General features: G+C 45.8%; 1 protein-coding gene and 1 long non-coding RNA gene across 3 annotated transcripts; one reads left to right on the top strand and one right to left on the bottom strand.

Moving 5' to 3' along the window:
• On the top strand, window positions 1-7,953 carry LOC146895653 (uncharacterized). Its single transcript, XR_015000597.2, has 2 exons — window positions 1-585; window positions 6,847-7,953. It is a non-coding gene; the product is annotated as an uncharacterized LOC146895653 (long non-coding RNA).
• Window positions 4,503-15,000, bottom strand: Dppa4 (developmental pluripotency associated 4). 2 transcript variants are annotated; one of them, XM_048454333.3, is made up of 7 exons: window positions 14,850-15,000; window positions 11,393-11,510; window positions 10,478-10,641; window positions 10,332-10,382; window positions 8,400-8,685; window positions 6,744-6,939; window positions 4,503-5,039 (listed from the first exon to the last, which is right to left on the bottom strand). In XM_048454333.3, the coding sequence occupies exons 1-7, from the start codon at window positions 14,871-14,873 to the stop codon at window positions 5,006-5,008; spliced, it is 873 nt and encodes a 290-aa protein (XP_048310290.3). In that variant the 5' UTR covers window positions 14,874-15,000; the 3' UTR covers window positions 4,503-5,005. The 2 variants fall into 2 exon arrangements, with proteins under 2 accessions (XP_048310290.3, XP_048310292.1); XM_048454335.3 differs by having other exon boundaries at window positions 14,809-14,886.
• Window positions 15,001-20,124: the final 5,124 nt, after the last annotated feature.

Raw genomic sequence — 20,124 nt, 5'->3', positions numbered from 1 at the left:
TTGCCAGGACAGAGTGACAAAAGTGAACATTGTCTGAAAAGGAACCTCAGAATGAAGACGGACAGAACGCGGACCTTCCTCCTTTCTCAAGAGACATTACTCATGGGGGCATCAAGATCAATCAATTCGAGGACTTAAAAGATTCAGTATGAATGACAAACAATAACTCCAAATTTACCATATTTCCTCTGTAGGAAGGACCTTAAAATAGACTCTAAAACAGGATTTTCTCAGACTGGAGAGAGTGTGTTTATATCAAGTCTTGTGTTTTTCTCTCTGACTTTACATGGTCCTCATCTTCAGACCTCACTTTCTTACTCAAACATGAAAGAAACAAACATGAAAGGCAAAGGGTGATTCTGAACTCTAATGTGTTAAGTAAGCTCAGTGGAGGGAATGCAGCAGACAGACTGGATGCTTTACAGAAATTTACAGTTTCAGGGGTGGGAAGATTATTCTGTGGTTCTGAGCTCTGGCCGTTCTTACTGATGACCTGGATTCCACTCTCAGCACCCTCACAACAGCTCGCGACCATCTACAACTCCAGTTCCAGAGAAGAAATACACTGTCTTCTGCAGGCATGGGGTAAGGACTCAATCATAAAAGTAAATAAGCGTAAAATCAAAATGAAACAAAATGGGAAGCACGGAGGGAGGGCTAGAGGGAAGGACAGGGAGAGGAGGGGGGAGGGATGAGACACACACACAGGGGAGGGGAGAGAGAAAGGGAGAGAGAGAGAGGAAGGGAGGGAAAAGGGGTGAGAGAGAGGGAGGAGAGGAGGAAGAGATGGAGAGAGAGAGAGAAAAAAAACACCAAATAACAACAAAACCCACACATTGCTAGAAGGCTAGTGATGTACCTCTGAGGGCAGTTAGTGTTCATGTAACATGGATGATATCCTGGTTTCAAGCCGCAACACTAAATAAAATGGCCACAGTGACTTACTCCTAGTATAACCCCTGTATTTGGAGGTAGAGGCAGCCTTTGGCTTTGGAGTTGTGCTTTAGGCTCCGTTTCCACTCTTCTTGTCTTTGCCTATCCTGGCCTCCTGCGGGGGGAGGGGCAGGCTCTCAAGCAGATGGAGGGACACCAGCACTGTAGGCTTCTGGCTCTCAACCAGAGCCATCTCTCTCTAATCCCTGAGACATCTGCATACTGAGTTCTAAATCATTTACAATTCTTATCCTTTGGTGTTTTCTTTGTTTGTTTAAAAGGAGCAAGCACTTGTAGTTATTCTCAGTGCTGGGAAATGAACAAAAAAGCTACTAAGCATCAATTGTGAGTTAGACTTCTGTTCTCGGAGACTGTGATGTGAGACTCAGGGAGGAAAGTACTTGGCCTGCACACACAAGGCTATGATTACGTCCTTAGAACCATGGACAAAGGCAAAGCTTCCAGGGCAATAGCACAGAGCTGCAGGCGGGGAGAATCAGGACTTCAGAACTGCAAGGTCTCCCTGATTACAGACCTTATCTCCAGCAAACAAGATTGTGATTTGGGAACTCATTAGAAAAACATTTCACGGTGACATTACTAGAGGAAGAAGTCAAACCATAACCCGCGGCAGTGTACAGAGGAAGCTGTAAGTTTGGTCTGGGAAACATTAAAAAAAAAAAAAAAAAAAAAAGGCGTTGTACCTTTTAGGTTCCAGGCGTCCACCTGAAGGCCAGACAAAATCAGGCTTGCATGACAAACACTCTCCCCATTGAGTCACCTCCAAGGCCTGCACTCTGAGAGCACACCTGGAAAAAGGCATTCCAGGCGAAAGATAAGGCTCTACAGAGGGAAGGCTGTGGCTGAGAAAGAAATGGAAGGGTGGGGTTGCTGCAGGGGATGTGAGAGAGGCAGAAAGTAGATCAGAGTCCTGAGGGTCACTTCTGGAACTCTGGGTCCAAGGGATCTTTTCATATATTCAGTTGAGTATTTTCCCAAGTTATACAAATTCTCATGGTGCGGTCGGTGGCACAGTTTTTAATGCCAGCACTAAAGGAGGCACTGCCTTTGCCTCCTGTGATTACAGGTGAGGGACACTATAGTCCACTTATTGAGTGTTGATCCAACACAGGGCTTCATTCATGCTAGACATCACTTCATCAACACATGACATCCTGAACCCTTTCCCCCTGTATCCTAATTGGAAAAATATTTCAATAAACTTTAGAGCTGGGTTAATGACAACTCACTGTTATAATTTCAGCCTTGTGGAATTCAAGACAGAAAGGTTACTGTTGAGTTTGCAGATGGTCTAAGCTAAAAAAGCAATTTCAAGACTAGCTTAGGATATAGTGAGACCACCCCCACCCCAAAGCAAAGGTATGTGAGTATGAGATGGTTCAACGGTTAGAGTGCTTGCTGCTTTTCCAGAGGATCCAAGTTTGTTTTCAGCACGCACACGCGCGCGCACACACACACACCTGCAATGTTAACTGCAGTTCCAGAGACCCTGATACTCTCTTCCAGCTTTTGTGGGCACCCCTCTCCCGCTAAAACACACATAAATCACATAAGTATGTAACATACAGTTTTACATAAGATGTGGTAGTTTCCCAAGAACCTGCCATCCCAATCAGTCAATAATGGTAGTATGGTAGTGAGGGATTTTATGTGAGAGGGGCCAGACTAGCTGTTTGAATGGCATAACAGTTACTAACTTCCTTCAAAAATTTGGGTTTATTTAAGTACGTCAGAATCAGAAACAGGGAACTGAGTGGGCTCACCCAGGAATTACTCTGACTACATACATCACGACTGAGTGTGTCTTCATTAGATTCACATTAAATCTTTCTTGGCCAAAGCAATTTGGCCAAAGTAATAACTGTGCACGTCCCATTGTATCACTTCGGTGACCCATTGTTTTAAATCACTCCTACTAATATGGCACCATACTTGAATTGACTGGGGTGTAGGGCACTGTTAGGTGTTTAGTGGTAGCAAGGATTGAATCTGAGGTCTCATGTATGTCGAGTGCTCTAACGTGAGTTACTTCACCTCTTTTCACTGAGATAACCTCACCATACAGACCAGGTTGGTTTTATATTCTTTTGTAATCTGCTGGTCTGGTCTGTCTCCCAGGTACACTGCTCCTTTAAGAGTCAAACTCTGCCCACTCCCAACCTCTCCCACCCGCTTTCCACTGAGGCAAGCAGATCCCCCACCTCCTCTCCAGTAGTCTCTCTCTCTTCTTTTACCCCTCCGTAACCCAAAAAAACTCTATACCCCAGCTCTCTCTGAATGGTGTATCTGCTCTCACCTGCTGTGGTCTCCCACCCACCAAGGGCACCCGCCAAAGCCTCAGGTGGCCTGCAGCTGCGCTTCATAGAGGCCGCCTAGGGTAACACACTGTTTATAAATGAGAACATTTTCTATGAAGCCAAGGCAAGCTTTGAATACGCATGACCTTCCTTCTGCTGGGATTTCAGACCCTCATCAGTTCTGATGGAAAAGTTCCATCTGACAAAATACAGACATTTTCTTGGCATAATGTTGAGTATTTTACTAAATGATAATTTTAAAAATTGCTGTATCTTTGTTTCCCACTCCCCAGCACTACTGACTAGGAAGGCTTGGACACTTCCCCTCAGTGTCAGGAGGGCACAGGCTTTCCTGTCGGGAGACTCGTTTTCCCCCACGAACACCCTCTGCCTATGGCACCTATTCTTAGAACTTTCCATGTCCTTTCAAAACCGAGGGAAAACAGAGGGCTGTGCGTGCCAGGATTCCCACGCCGATCTACAGCAGGCACGACACACACTTATAGACAGGACCTATCAGCACAGCTGGATTCTAAGACCTAGAGGCAAAGGTGGCGTGCAAATCTCATCTCGACTCCTCGGAAGCAGAACCAGCCCACCTGCCATTCTCCTGTCGCAGACTTCATCTGAGGCACATGGAGTACTGACCTCCAGGACAGCTCCATGCGCATGTCAGACAAGAGAGCAGAAATGAGGGGAGGCAGCTGAGTGTATCACACTGGCAAATGTAAACAACAGGGGTCCTTCAGGGGATGACACCTAGACAAAGCCAATCAATCTCTCAAAAAGCTTCTTCCCTGACCTATACTCAGTCCCCCAGGGAAGTCAAGCCAGCTAGTTCCTTGGTCATTCAACACCTTTATGGAACGACTGCGCATGTCTGGCACAAGGGTCCACAAAATGGTGGTGGTGTTCACTCCCTTCACACAGTGGATGGTTAGTTGGAAAGACCTCCTGCCAAGGTGGTGCCCCGCTCTGCCTCCCTCTTCTCCAGGCATCATCTGAAGTCCTTTCAAACATGATGTCCAGGATAGTCGGGCAGTGGGTGGCACATGTCTTTATTTCCAGCACTCAGAAGGCAGAGACAGGTGATCTTTCTAAGTGGCCTAGTCTACAGAGCTAGTTCCAGGACAGACTCGAAAGCTACAGAGGACAAACTGTCTCGAACCCCTCAAAACAAACAAACAAAAAACATGATGTCCAGAGAGAGGCAGAAGGGATTCAGAGGAAAAGTAACCAATCAAACAGAAAAACAAAACCAAAAACCAGATTTGGTTTAATATTGCAACAGTAGAAAACAAACCCAAGCACTACACACTAACAACATACTACAACTCAGGAAAGGGGGCATGCAGAGGTTACAGTCATGAGCTAAATCTTTACAGGGGACCACAGAACTGCCTATGACCCCATTGTGGCCATGGCGGTACAAGCAAGTACTATCTGGAGATGCCATATCCAATGCAAACAAAACCTTATTTTCACACAACAGTAAAAGGCATAGTCACTTAAGAGTATGCAGTCCTCACAACGAAGAGGTGAACCTGATGCATTTTGGTGGATTCATGGCTCTTTTTCCAAGCTGCTAGTACTACAGCAACAACTAGCGAAAAAGGCCTCATGGCTTCTGGCTGATCCGAGCACCTTCAACGGCACAGATGTGAATTTCCATCAGTCTCAGTCTTGGCTGCAGTTCTGTATCTCACTCCAAGGAGTAGGTAATGACAGCAGCGAAGCCAAACCTGAGATTCCCCTTATCCTTGGAGGCTCTTATTTAGGACCCTGTTCCTGGAAAAAAAGATTTATTCATTCATTCATTTCTTCCTTTCCCACCTCATCCCTACTCCTACCCCCAAAACACATGTAGATTGGGCTGGTCTGGAATTCCCCATCATCCCTGTTTACACTTCCCAAGTGCTGGGGTTACAAGCATGCCATACCCAGATAATAAACCAGAATCAGGAAGAATCAAATTAAATAGGTAAGATAGGTTGGGTAGGAATGAACACATGAAATCCTGAGTTTGAGCCGGGCGGTGGTGGCACACGCCTTTAATCCCAACACTCGGGAGGCAGAGGCAGGCGTATCTCTGTGAGTTCAAGGCTAGCCTGGTCTACAAGAGCTAGTTCCAGGACAGGCTTAAAAGTCACAGAGAAACCCTGTCTCTAAAAACCAAGAAAAAAGAAAAAAGAAAAAGAAAAAGAAAAAAGAAAAGAAGAAAGAAATCCTGAGTTTGATCCCCAGCTCCCCAGTCCCGACAAACCAAGCCTGGGGGACACACCCTTAATCCCAGTCCCATGGTCAGAAAGTTGAAACAGGAGAATGTGAACTTCAAGGTAGCTTTAGCCTTATATTCCAGGTGAGCCTGGGTTACAGGAAATCCTGTCTCAAAAGTAAACAAAAATAGCTAAAACAGTTAATGCTGAAGAACCAAAGAAACCCTAAGACTTTAGGATCAGGCATGGTACACAATCCTACCAGTTGGGTGCACAGAGGCACACAGATTTCTCTGACTTTCAGGCCAGCCAAGGCTACATACACAGTAAAACACAGACTCAAAATAAAAATTTTGAATTGCACTAGGGATGTAGTTCCTTGGGAAACACTTCGGTTGAAGTCCAAGCTCCATGGAACAAGAGAATTTAAAGTTCGTGAAAAGAGCCTTTGACCAAGCCAAAGGAGGAGATTCGCTAATTGATCGAGACTCTATCCCCATGTAGGCCATGGCTGAGAGAGGCGCCTATTCAGCCTGGTCCTATATTTTGACTATGTCTTAACAAAAGCAAAAGAAACAAGACAAATTTCCATAGTGCTGTTCACCTTCAAAAAAAAAATTCATTGTGATTAAGCAAACATGGTTGAATTTTGAGACAAAGACACGGTGACCTTGAATTTGTGGACAGTCCTCCTGCGGGACAGGTATACACCACCACACCCCAGCTCACAGCTGACTGAAACCTTCCCAAGGTTTCTTTCAACTGTTATCAAACCTACTCAATGCTATTCAACTCTGAGACAGAGGTAAGAAAATCATTTTTTAAAATGACACCTATCCTGTGTGTGTGTGTATGAAGATGCCATGATGTACATGTGATGGTCAGGGGACAACCTTTGTGAACTGGGTTCAGCCATAAGGCTCGGCACTGGCACCTTTCTGAACTGAGCCATCTTCCAGCCCAACAAGAGGACTCAAGCCTCGCCTAGCTACATAATGAGACCCTGTCCCTAAAACAACTAAAAGCTATTAGCTAGGCTTAATGGTATACACTTCGAATCCCAACACTTGGGAGGCAGAGGCAAGCAGACTGCTCCAAACTGGAGATCAGCCTGATCTACATATTGCAAGTATCAGCTCTGTAAGCCCACCGCTGTGGAGGTCACTCACACAAGCAAAATAAGCAATACTCAAACCCTGGCTAACTCAAGTGAACGTGTCTTTCCCTCGGGTAACTTCAAGCTCCCACCGTCTGTGTGTGACCACAGCACACTCACTTGTGAACACACGCGGGACACAGCATGTTGTCCTCCAGGTGTGGGGGCGGGAAGGTGCAGGCTGGCAGCAGGAAGAGGGCAATCACTTTCCCCTTCTTCTCAGGTACCCAGGCTTGTCCAGCGTGGAACTGCAGCCGAACCCAGCCCCTTGAGTCTGCAGGAAGGCTTCTCCCGTGGACCACACACCACAGTTCCCCTGTGGGAAGAGCAAAGCTATTAAAGATGGAGTCATGGACGCATGCACAAGACTGACCACAACCTTCTGGCTTAGACTCCCTGCCTCTAGGAAATGTCAGTCCTAAAATAAGATTGGGAATCCAACCTTTATCTCAGGCGATCTTGTTCCCTACTGCAGAAATATGCAAGGGACCTTTAGGCGCCAGGGAAGTAGCTCGGTACAGTACTTGCCTAGCTTGCATGAGTCTGATCCCAACACATCACACATACATGAAATAAAATTCCCAAATAATTAAAGGTTTTTCATTAGCTAGGTCTAAGGGTATCAACCTTTTATTTTGAAATAAGGTTTCACTATGTAACCCTGGCAGGCCTAGAAGTTAAGAGATCTACCTGCTTCTGCCTCCCAACTGCTGAAGCTGAGTCCTCTACAAGACCTCGGCTCCATCTTTTGAGCTCTCGAGACTAAGACTCCCGATCCTTCTACTCAAGTGTGAGTTCCTAGGCTTATGATGACTTGTCCTGGCTAGTTTTGTGTGTCAACTTGACACAGTTTGAGTCATCAGAAGGAGCCTTAGCTGAAGAGATGCTTCCCGGAGATCCAGCTATAAGGTATTTTCTCATTTAGTGATTAACCAGGGAGGGCCCAGCCCACGGTGGGTGGTGACATCCCTGGGCTGAGGGGTTCTGAGTTCTATAAGAAGGTGGGCTGAACAAGGCATGGGGAGCAAGTCACCAAATAACACCCTCCATGGCCTCTGCATCAGCTCCTGCCACTGGGATCCTGCCTTGTTTTAGTTGTTGTCCTGACTTCCTTCAGAAATGAAGAACAGCTGGGCAGTGGTGGCACACGTCTTTAATCCCAGCACTCGGGAGGCAGAGGCAGGTGGATCTTTGTGAGTACGAGGCCAACCCGGTCTATAAGAGCTAGTTTCAAGCTACAGAGAAACTGTCTCGACGCCCCCCGCCGCCCCAAAAAAGAGAAATGAACAACAAAGTTGAGTGTAAGCCTAATAAACCTTTCCTCCTCAACTTTTTGGTCATGGTGCTTTGTCCCAAAAAACATGCCTTTTCTGAATGGAATCTATTTTGTAATGAGAAACTGGAGATTGTTAGTCTCGCCTACTTAACAGACACCAACAGATCCCAGCCTTAATCCCAGAGTGTTTTTTAAAAAAAGGAGAAGAAATGACACCAAAGCACATTGCTTCCTGCTTGGTGTGTGAGTCATTTGAAGAAGTAACTGTCACAGTGTGACTCCCTGGATCAGCATCCTCACAATTGTTTAGGTAGATGTTAGAAATGTGGAGAGGCAGGGGTGGTGATAAACACCAGTAATCTTGGCATATGGAAACCAAACCAAACAGATGCCACCCTGGGTCATACTTTTAGATCCCTATCTCAACAATACCAAGGGATACTAGTTCTCAGGCCCTACCCTGGATGGGTGGGTGTGGCTGATTCGAATATTTAACTTACCATAGGTCTCAGGTGTTGTAATGGACTGCAGGGCCTCATTCTTGTTAGCATTGGCTGCAATTCTAGACCAAGATGCCAACACTGCCTCCGAGGCAGTTGTGGTCACAACGGTCGTGCTGACTTCTTCATAGAGGACAGGAGGTTCAGTAAGGGCAGGCATCTGCTCCTCAGGTACAGGGACCACTTCAAGTGGAACTATCACCTCCTCCACCTCCGTCTTCATTTTTTTCCGACATATCTTCACCCTGGCCTCTTTTGATGTGTCAGGAATGTTCTCTAAGTCCTGCTGGGATAGTATAGATAATAGTAAGAAATATTAAGAGTGGGAAAAGACAGCTCAGCGGGCAAAACACTGTGAAAGACTTGAATTAGAATCTTCGTAGTCCACATATAAAAGGGCACATGCAGCGGCTCACACCTGTAATTCTATTCCAGTGCTCCTATAGCAGAATGGGAGGTGGAACGGGAGACTACACATCTAGTGTATCCATTAGTAAACAACAAAGAGACTCTGTCTTTTTTCTCTTAAAAGAGAAAGCAAGACCCGATATACCCAGTGTTGTCCTCTGACCTCCACAAACTGGCCGAACCACACACCTGTACACGATCACACATACATGAGAAAAGGGACTGGAGAGACGGGTCAGTAGTCAAGACCACTCACTGCTTTTGCAGAAAACTCAGAATCAGTTCTACCACTTGAATGGTGGCTCATTCATTGTAACTCCAGGGGACTCTGTGTCCTCTTCTAGCCCGAGGGCATCAGAAGCCCACATGGTACAAAAAACAAACACGCAAAATACTCCTACCCTTAAATAAACTTTAAAAGAAAAGAGAGAGAGGTTAAAAGAGAATCAAAAAATGTGGCTTTGCGTGAGGGAGGTATCGGTGACAGAATAGTCTCATTTAGACAGAACGGGTAAATTAAACATACCAAGCAAAGCTGAAGGAACTGCGAAGTAGCAGAACACATGCCTTGTGCGTGCGAGGTCCTGGGTTCAATGCACAAAACTAAAGGAGACCCAGAGAGTGGGGTGACTAGAGTTAGTGAAGAGTCTACGTGTACTTCAGCTGAGCCCAGTGTGGCATGCCTGTGGTCCAGTAATCTGAAACTAGCTTAGGCAACAATGAATCCTAGCATCAAAATCAAAATGCCAGACAGGCATTTAGGATACAGAGGCAGGAGGACTGCTACTGCAAGTGTCAGGTCAGCAAGTATCACACAATAAATCTCAAAATTACAAATTAACAAAAATAAAGTAATCCAAGTATGGTGGCAACATGTGTTATTATGAGCCCGAGAAAGGAGGCTGAGTTTTAGGCCAGCCTGGGCCACATATAGACTCATTTTAAAATAATAATAATAATAATAAAAGAGTCAGGCACTTTGGCACAGGCCTTTAATCCCAGCACTTGGGTGGTAGAAGCAGGTGGATCTCTGAGTTCGAGGCCAGTCTGGTCTACACAATGAGTTCTAGGATGGCCAGCCAGGGCTGCTACACAGAGAAACCCTATCTTAAATAGACAGAAAGATAGACAGACAGACAGACAGACAGATGAAAAGGAAAGGGGGGGTGGGACCGGGGGGGGCAGCTGATTGACAGAGCATGCATTAAAACCTTAGATTCATTTTCCAGCACCAAAATTGAAAAGGATTTTCTTCAGTCTTATTCGTGTTCTTGCTTCAAACTAGGGGTAAAGGAAAAGAAGGAGCCAAGACAATTATCAATTTATTCCCTGACGAGGGAAGAGAGCTACTGAAAGAAGCAAACTTTCTCTCTGCCACTCTTCTTTAAAGTACAAGGTTACATGTTGGGCATGAAGGGCAGAGCATGTCTAAAAACTGACCAACGGGAGGAAGGCAGACCTTGACTTTGACCACCAGGCTAGCCTGGGCTAAATACTAAACAATCTCAATAAATAAATAGTTACCATTTGCTTGGGGAAAGAACTTGCAAGTAGTCGTTTGTAAGTCTCTAATTTCTAAGACAGAAAAACAACAACAAAAAAAGAGGTGTTAGCAAAGCGTTTGGTCCCACTCTCCCACTCAGCAAGAGGCCCCCCCACTGGGGCTCCACCTGGCCTTTGCTGCTCAGCTTCGCCTTCTTGCACCATTCCCGCAAAACATCTCGGTGAATCAGGTTCACTGGGGGCAGATAGTCCGGTAGAGGAGGAACTGGTATTTTCCTAGGAGGGGGTTTTGGAGTCTCAGCGCCTCCTGCTTTCTCGTTTGACTTACAATCTGAGGGACAGAGGGAATACAGCTAGCAACAACTTTTGCACAGCTATATAGAATTTGAATGAAGCGCACGACCTGGTGGGTTCTTCATGTATGTCTCTAATGGAGACAGAGGGGCATGCTTCAATCACCCAAAGATCATACAGACTACAGGGGACCGACCTCAAAGCCTGGACTTTCAAAACCCAGTGTTCTTTGCTAAGCCTAAGTGAATGTGCACAGGTGCTCCTCTGAAGACCCTCCAAGAAAGAATGCAGTTAGGTGGCTCCCACTCCATCCCAGGGTGCTGACTAAAGATCTGAGGCCATCAACTCAGTGCCACCCAGTCCTTTGACCCCAGTCACAGCAGCACTCCAGCCTCTGTGCTTCACAGTTACAGCTCTGTAAGATTTCTAGAACACATCTCAAGGACAGACAGACTGTACTGACAGCAAGAATCCTTAGAGTTTATGCAGCCCACTACCGACCCCTCCACTCTACCACTTACGTTTCAGGATAGCATGTGCAATGGCCCCCAACCATTGCCTCTTAATTAGTTCCTGGTGAAATGACTACCAGAGCCAGTGTTATAGGAGTTAATGATAGTCTGGCAGAAGGTGAGAAGTGCCTTTCTTTCCAAAACAGAGGTGAGGACTCAGACATCAGAGGATACAGAACTAACCAAGTGCAGACACTTCCCATTCTTTTTCTACACTTATTTCTAAGTTTCTCAGACAAAGCTTGGACACAGGACTAAGCATGTTCAGACTCTTACCGTCCTCTTTTGCTGTCTTTTTTGGTCTTTTCCTCTTTGCAGGGGGCTTTGCAAAGGATGTGCTCGGTTGAGCAGACATCAGGCATTCCACTTCTCTTGGCTCTCTTGTGCTGCTCAGCTGGGGACAGAGGAGTCAGTTATCTGTGTCCTGAGCCAGCACACCCCCTTCCTTGCTCTAAACTGACTCACATCTAAGGTCCCCAAGAGGTACATGCATATACCTGTTATATACACCGCACATGACTGCCATGGTGAATTCTCATGGGGCATCATTTGATGTTTGACTTATGAGACAGGGAAGCAATGCTTGGAGAAAATGAGGGAACCAACAGGAAAAGCAGGCTTGTTGGCAACACAATTTGAATCCTACTATACTAGGAGATTCCTTTTTTAAAAATTCTATCCTTCAGGACAGGATTTCTTTGTGTAATGGCCCTGGCTGTCCTGGAACTCACGCCCTTCAGGTTGGCCTCAAATTCAGAGTTCCACCTGCCTCTGTCTCCAAGTGCTGGGATTAAAAGCATGCACAACTTGTGAGTTCCCTGTGAGACTATCTTAAGAAAAGAAAAATGTTCTAATTGCAATCTTAGCACTTGGGCAGCAAATATAGGAGAATCACCATGAGATAGAAGCCATAATGAGCCTCAGGCCAAGTTTAGCAGACAGAACAAAACCAAAAGCACTAGATGACAGATGAGATAGCAACAAAGCAATAGGAAGAAAGTGACAAAGGCAACAGAACTAGTTGACTTTGGGGGGAAGAAGGCTCCACTGTAACTCTCACCCCAAAAATTGCTTTCCCTCAGTCCTAGGTTCAAATTCCACTTCAATTCTTATACCTTCCTCCCTCAGTCTCAGTTCAAGTGTTAGTTTGCTGGAACCCCTTTCTAGCAAAATCAACCACATACTGCCTCATTTCTACCTGCCAATTTCAGTTTCCTATGGGGTGCTTTCTGTGAGTTGACGTCATCAGATTTTGAACTCCACACAAGGATGAGGTCTCTCTCTTTCCCTTCATTGCTGACACTCAATAATAAACACCCATCGATTTAATTATGGGAACACAGAGACTACAGAAAACATAGCTAAATACAGAAAAACTAGCAAGTAGATAACAGACTAAGCACACTCCTTGTCTTCGCTTCATCTTCATATAACTTCTCAAACACTACTGTATTTTCAACCTGGAGGACAAAAAAGTTAAAGTTTAGAGGTGGTGATGGTTTGTGCATGCTTTTATTCCAGGCTTGGGGATATCCAGGCAGAAGCAGGTGGATCTCTGAGTTTCAAGACAGCCAGGGCTACAGAAACCCTGTTTCAAAAGAAAGAGAAGCTGGGCCATGGTGGCGCATACCTTTACTGCCAACCCTCAGGGAGAGGCGCGTGTATGGATCTCTGTGAGGCCAACCTGGTCTACAGAGCGAGTTCCAGGGCAGAGTCTAAAACTAGAGAAACCAGGTCTTGAAAAACCAAAAAAGAGAAAAAGGAAAGGCAGATCAATCTACTTCAAGACCCAGCTATACCGCTCTTGGGCGTATACTCAAAGGATGCTCAATCATACCACAAGGACACACTTGCTCAACTATGTTCAAAGCAGCTTTATTTGTACTAGCCAGAACCTGGGAGCCATCTAGATGTCCCTCAAGTGAGGAATAGATGAATAAGATCTGGTACATTTACACAATGGAGTATAACTCAAGTCAACTATTACAAACAAGGACACCATCCTGAGTGAGGTAACCCAGACTGAGAAAGATAAAATACGGTATGTACTCAGTAGTGGCTACTAGCTGTAAAATAAAGAGTAACTATCCACAGACCCAGAGAGACTAGATTAACAAGGAGGGTTCACAGGGAGATGCCAAGATCTCTTTGGGAAGGAAGAATCAGAAGAGATTTCGTGAGGGAACTAAGGGCAGGTGGGGACAGGAACATGAGCAATCAGGTTGGGCGTGGACAGAGGAGAAGAGAACTGAAAGAGACTACTGGAAGCTGGGAAATTTGGGGGCCAGGTAAAAACCTGGCACAAGGAAAGCTCACAGAATGACCACAGCTAAGACAGTCCAAGCAACAACACTGAACTGGCCGTCTCCTGTGACCAGGCAAGGCTTCAAGTGGAGGGAGCGGGAAACTAACCCAGGCTCATAAACTTTGACCGACAGTTTGTGCCTATGCTGCGGTAATGGTGGCCCCTGGAGATCGAGGAGATGGCCAGCTAATGACCAGTCTAGCCATAGACCCATGCCAGGAGAAAGAGCCCACCGGGACACTGCCTGGAACACCAGCACCCACAGGCTGGATCACCCAGAGACTGAAAATAGAAACAAACATGGCGGGAGAGGAAAACAAGTCAATGTAACCATACCAAACAATATTCTGCTACACACATAGATCGGTGCCTAGCCCCATTGTCATCAGAGAGACGTTTTCCAGCAACTGTTGGAAACGGATGCAGACCCACAGTCAAACATTAGGAGTTTAGGAATTCTAGCCCTGAGGTCGTGGCACAGCACTTGGGAGACAGAGGCAGGCGGATTTCGGATTTCGTGGAGTACAAGGCCCAAGGCCAAATGAGTTCCAGGAAAAAACAGTACTATTACACAGAGAAACTCTGCCTTGAAAAACCAGATAAATAAGTAAGCAAATAAAAAGCAATCCCTGGTTGTTTGCCCCCAAGCCTAAATTCTTTGCAAGCCCCAACCCCCAAGAGCTGCAAGGTGAGACAAGTTAACATTGGTGTTACTTTGCAACTCAGTGCTTTTACATCTCAATTGCAACTAGCTTCACATTGACATTCAAGATTTACATTTGCATAATCTTTTCAGAAAGCCTTCACTTTTGAACCTAACAAAATTGTTACACGAAGAAAGATGGAAATGGAAGAAAGATAGAAATCTTGGGAAGGAGACCTGGAGACCGCATAGGAGCCTGGTTCCTACTGTTAGAAACCAGCCGTGCTCGCCTTCCCGAAATTCCTCACCGCTGAGGACTCTAGGAGAAGATAAGGAGCCTGAAAGTCCTGCAGCAGGCAGCAGGCACCAGGCACGTGTGGGTTGAGGCCTTGGCTCTCTAAGGGTAATTGGTGTCTTTTGCTCCTTCTGAAGCAGCCGGCTACCCCAAATCCTTGACTTCATTTTAACTCCCCACTTTTATACGTTCCTCCAGTCACGGTACTCTATAAATTCCTTCCCAACAAAACATCCCTTCCAAAACACAACCTCCTCTTCTAACGCATCCTCTGCAGCCAGGCCCTGCGGCCCCGGCGTAAGACCGTGCAAGAGGCCCGCTGCTGAGCCACACACCTGCGTGGGACTCATTAAAGTGGAACAAATTGTAACGCTTGTTCTCTTCTCCCTCCCTCCCCTGCCCTCAATTAAAGGCCGGGTGTACTCAGAAAAGAAAGGCATGAAACCCACCTACTTGGAAAGCCAGATCGACAAAGAAAAACAGCTCTCACCTCCTTGTTTCCAGCATCCTCCATCTTCGAACTAGATGGAAACCGCCGAAAGAAAATTCTTCCAGTTTCCAAATGACCTCTGGCCTCTGGCAGCTTTTAGAAATCTCCTCCTACTTCCTGTTGCCTCGACGCCCCCTTCCGTTCCCCAACCTCACGCCCACGCCCCCAACTATTTGTGGTGCTAAAGTCTGACTGTGGCTGATAAATAAAGTCAGTACTGTTTTTTTTTTTTTTAAATTATCAGCATCATCATTATTATTATTAAGACAGGGTTTTCCAGTTTCCTAGGCTGGCCTGAAACTCCCCTGTGTAGCCCAGAATCCCGAGCTGTACTGCTCAGCCTCTGCAGAACGCTGCGCTGCGATTTAGAGGAGTGAGCCGTCACACCCTGCTCTCGGGAAACTAAAAGCTATAAATATTGCCGGGTGTGGTGGCACACGCCTTTAATCCCAGAACTCGGGAAGCAAACAGAGGCAGGCAGATCTCTCTGAACTCTGGCCATCCTGGTCTACATAGTGAGTTCCAGGATAGCCAGAGTTACATAGTGAGTTCTTGTCCATCCCCTCTGCCCTCCCCCCCAAAAAAAACAAGGAAGAAGGGAGGAGAGAGGGAAGGGGGGAGAGAGAAATTAAAAGAGAAAGAAAGCCAAGCTGTAAATATTGCTAAGGGAAAGTGGAGTTCCGAAAGAATTCGGAACAAGCTGTGTGAGCAGACTGCCTATTTAGCCAATGAAATTAGAGCCCTGGGTGGGATGAAAACAACCCATTGCTTATTAATGGTAAATTCCCTTTCTGTAAACCACAGGGGGCTCAGTTTGTTTCTGTGGTGTAAGGTTTGTTTCTGCATACTCACCAGTCTGCCTCTGAGCTACAACCCCAGCCCATAAAATTACAGTTTCAGTAAACTCTCCACCCTCTCCTATAATCTCACTATGATGGCTCGACAGCCTGGAGCTCACAGAGAGATCATTCTGTCTCTGCTCCTGAATGCTGGGGTAATGGTCACCATTACCACACCTGGCCAGGGCTTGCATTTCTGGCCTCCCAGTGCTGGAATGCAGGCCACCACACCTGGTTTAAAACCGTATGTTTCTATGTGCCTACTGCTAATAGTTTTTAAAAGTCCACTGGATGGTGGTGGCACATGCCTTTAATCCCAGCACTGAGGAGGCAGAGGCAGGCGAATCTCTGGGAGTTTGAGTCCAGTCTGATCTACAGAGAGAATTCCAACACAGCCAGGGCAACACAAAGAAACCCTGCCTTGAAAACAGACAGATGGAAGACAAAGATAGATAGAAAGTTCATGTTGAGTCCTTTTTCTTTTCTCAGTGCAAGTGGAGAAAACATTGCTGGGTTTGGAGACACCCACATTTGTTTGTTTAGTGTGTGCGAGGGTCAGGGCGTGTGTGCGCCAAGGCACAGAACTGAAGGTCAGAGGACGCTCTCCACCCCGTGGGTTCCAGGTGCTCAGACAGGAGGACGGTCAGAGCCAGGCCCCACGGGAAAGCAATTTGTTCTCTAGACAGAGATCAATGGAGTCGTTGTTTAACGTCTCAAGGTGCACTTTCTGATTGAATTTAGTGCCCCCTCTACCAGATAGAACTTGTACCCAAAACTGACTGATATTTGATCAAGAACTGGTGTGGCTACTTAGGTCATAGGACGCAATGGGGAGCTAATTACTATTATTCTGCTAAATGGGCTTAATATTAAACCGTCTCCTAAAGATTTATCATTATGTGAAGAGCACAGATTGCAAAGTCGACCTTCCCTGTACCATCTCTCAGCTGCCTTCTGAAACTCCTCTCAGCGGGAGCCAGCAGTCAGCCCACAGACCCACATCTCATCTGCGAGCAGAGAACACTGCAGACTGCAGCGTGCTCATCCCTAAACGGGAAGTTTGAAGTCTGCTTGCGTGTGTGCATATGGCAGGGTGGAGGGAGAATAGCTCTTTATCGAAGGGATTGATACTGTCTTGAGAAAGCAGCATCTTTTGTTTGTTTGTTTTTATTTTTTCAGATAGCATTTCTCTGTGTAACCCTGGCAGTTCTAGAACTCACAGAGTTTTGTAGACCAGGCTGGCCTTGAACTCACAGAGTTCTGAGTGCTGGTATCAAAGGTGTATACCACCACGCCCAACTTGATAAAAAACAAAACAGCATCTTAATGGGGCATGGCAATATAGCCGGCATATGGAAGGCCAAATCAGGCAATTTTAGAATTTGAGACCAGCATGGGCCACATGTCTAGACCCTGCTTCATAAACAACAAAACAAACCCAAGGATAACAGCAAATGGCTGCCAACAACCGCCAGTGTCTCACAGCAGAGTGAATGGAAGCAGTGTCAGACTTAGATGCTTTGGCTAGTGTGAAAGAGGAAGACAGATCTGAGAGGTGTGGAGAGCTCCTGCTGTGTTCTCTTTGGTTCTTTGCCTCTATGCTGTTTGTTGAGTTGGTCTTCTTATGAGCCTGGCGCTTGACACACCCAGGCTGGTCTCCAACTTGTAGCAATTCAAATTCCCTCTCCCAAGTGCTTGGAGTACAGATGTGTTTTCATATGTCCAGTTGTTTTGTTTGTGCTTATTTGTTTTGAGTCAAGGTTTTCTGATAGCCTAGCGTGCTAATCTTTAACTTGCTGTATAGCCAAGGCTGGCCTTGAACTCTTATTTTCATTCCTAAATCTCTTGAGCATGAACATGACCATTTTTCTTTCCTTTATTATTTTTCTTTCTTCTTTGGAGACTCTTACTGTGTTGTTGAGTCTGGCCTTGAACTTGGAATTCCTAAACTCCTGGGTTCAAGTAATTCTCTCAGTTTCACGAGTGCTGAAACCATATGTCCATGTCTCCAAGGCCAGCTCTTTGGAAGAGGTATTATGTATCGATTAATTTTGTTTTGAATCTAGTTCTCACCATGTAGTCCTGGCTGGCCTGCAATTCTCTGTGTAAGACAGGCTGAATTTTGACTTGTACTGATCATTCTGTCTCTGTCACTTAAGTGTTAGACACAGGCGTGCAGTGCACAACCACGCCTGGCAAAAAAAATCCTAATTGAATAAATGAAGTTCGTGAGTCTCTAGTTTACCTGAAGATGAGTTTTCCCATGCCTGTTGTATTATGTGCAGCCATTTCACAGGTGGCTGTAACTGGAGGGTTGCAGGAAGAAGTGTGTCTGTCCCATCAGGCAGGCTAGGGCATTGGTCTAAATCTCTGGTGTATGTTCCTAGAAGGCCTTGGTCCTAAGTTAACCTTATTTGAAATGTCTATAGAGATCAATTTAAGTACCCGATAATTTTATTGATTTGCAAAAGTCTAGAACAGCTCCTTCTCCAAGGGATATTTTTTTTTTTTCTGAGACATGGTTTCTCTGTTGTTTTGGAGCCTGTCTTGGAACTAGCTCTTGTAGACCAGGCTGGCCTCAAACTCACAGCGATCCACCTGCCTCTGCTTCCTGAGTGGTAGAATCCAGCCTGGCTAGGGATTGGGCTTTTAATGAGCATGTTAGAGTCTGTCCACCCTATTCATAAAGGATTTTGCCTTTGGAACTGGGTTTCGTGATGTACAGCTTTGATCCCAGCACTTGAAAAGCAGAGGCAGGCAGATCTCTGTGAGTTTGAGAACAGCCTGGTCTACAGAATGCGTTCCAGGACAGACTCCAAAAGGTAAACAGAGAAACCCTGTTGTTGCCTTACAGTCTGAGTTGATCTGAGGGACGCACATGATAGAAGAGAAACTAATCCCCCATAGCTGTCTTCTCACTTCCATAAGTGTGCTGTGACACACACACACACACACACAAATAAATAAATACAATTTAAAAGTTGTATTTACATTGCAGCAAGTTTTAGGACAGACTCCATAGCTACTGAGAAACCTTGCCTCAAAAAACAAAAACAAACAAAGCACACACACACACACACACACTCACACGGGAGAGGGAAGATGGAAGTGGAGGGTGTCTATGTCTCTTGTTTGGAGCCCAGACCTGGACCGCCAGCAAGCCCTCTATTTGGCTACTCCCTATGCTGGGCCCTGTCTTGCATTTTTCCTTCTAGCTTCCCCAACCCCCCAGTCAATTGTTGTCTGGGGGAATCTCTCCACATACCTCTTGTTTCACTTTCTGACCCTCTGAAGTGCCAAATGCCAAAGAAATACTGTTCCCTAGAGCCATCATCAACACACACAAGAGTCTAGAAACATTTGAAAAGATAACATCTTGTGGTTAACACATTATAAAGGAAATGAAGTGGGTTAATTAACAATTGTCTGAGGCAGATGGATCTCTGTGAATTCAATGCCAGCCTGGACTATAGAGCTAGTTCCAGTACAACCAGGGCTACAGAGAAACCCTGTCGCAAAAAACCAAAACAGAAAAAAAAGAAAAGAAAAAAACAAACGAAAAGAAAAGAAAAAAGAAAACAATTTTTATTTGTGGGAAGGAGGGCGGGTGTTCTGATTCAACTGAGTAAGGCCACAGGACTCCTCTAGAGGTCCTTACAGAGAAAAAAGATACAACGCATTTTTATTTTATTTTATTTATTTATTTACTTATTGCTTTTGTTTCTCGAGACAGGGTTTCTCTGTAGTTTTGGAGCCTGTCCTGGAACCAGCTCTTGTAGACCAGGCTGGCCTCGAACTCACAGAGATCTGCCTGATCTGCCTCCTGAGTGCTGGGATTAAAGGCGTGCACCACCGCCGCTCAGTGAACATACAACTCTTGCAGGAGCCCGGTGTCTTATCCCTTCCCCCTTGTGTGTGTGTGTGTGTGTGTGTGTGTGTGTGTGTGTGTGTGTGTGGTGTGGATACATGTTCCAACTAACTATACACACATTTACACGACTAAGTTCCTCAGGAGAGATATAGTAATTTTGTCTGCAGGGTTTTTTGATATTTGCTTGTTTTGTGGTTTTGTTTTGTTTGTTTGCTTGCTTGCTTGCCTGCCTGCCTGCCTGCCTGCCTGCTTGTTTGCTTGCTTTTGAGAGAGGGTTTCCCTGTAATTTTGGAGCCTGTCCTGGAACTAGCTCTTGTAGACTAGGCTGGCCTCAAACTCACAGAGATCCGCTTGACTCTGCCTCCTGAGCGCTAGGATTACAAGTGTACACACCACCGCCCAGCTTTGTTTGGTGGTTTTGTTCACATGTTCTAGTTGCTGTTTTACAAGCAGAGGTACCCATGGTTGGAAAGTTTTGCTATGTACTAGGCTAATCTTGAACTCGAACTCACCCTGTCTCAGCCTCCCAAGTGCTTAGATTGACAGGATGTGCCACCAGACTGGG

The sequence above is a fragment of the Myodes glareolus genome, chromosome 2, assembly GCF_982192425.1.
Source record: "Myodes glareolus chromosome 2, mMyoGla1.1, whole genome shotgun sequence".
NCBI lineage: Eukaryota > Metazoa > Chordata > Mammalia > Rodentia > Cricetidae > Myodes > Myodes glareolus.
The sequence above is the reverse complement of the archived record's forward strand: the minus strand, read 5'-3'. Positions and strand labels throughout refer to the sequence as shown.

Bases quoted from the DNA above. Each gene is read 5' to 3' on its own strand.
- Dppa4 (XM_048454333.3), bottom strand. From the start codon at position 14,873: ATGGAGGATGCTGGAAACAAGGAG. The intron at 10,642-11,392 runs GTAAGAGTCTGA...TCTGTCCCTCAG, and splicing joins AAAGACAGCAAAAGAGGACG to ATTGTAAGTCAAACGAGAAA. The intron at 5,040-6,743 runs GTGAGTGTGCTG...CTTTTTTTCCAG, and splicing joins TGTCCCGCGTGTGTTCACAA to GAACAGGGTCCTAAATAAGA.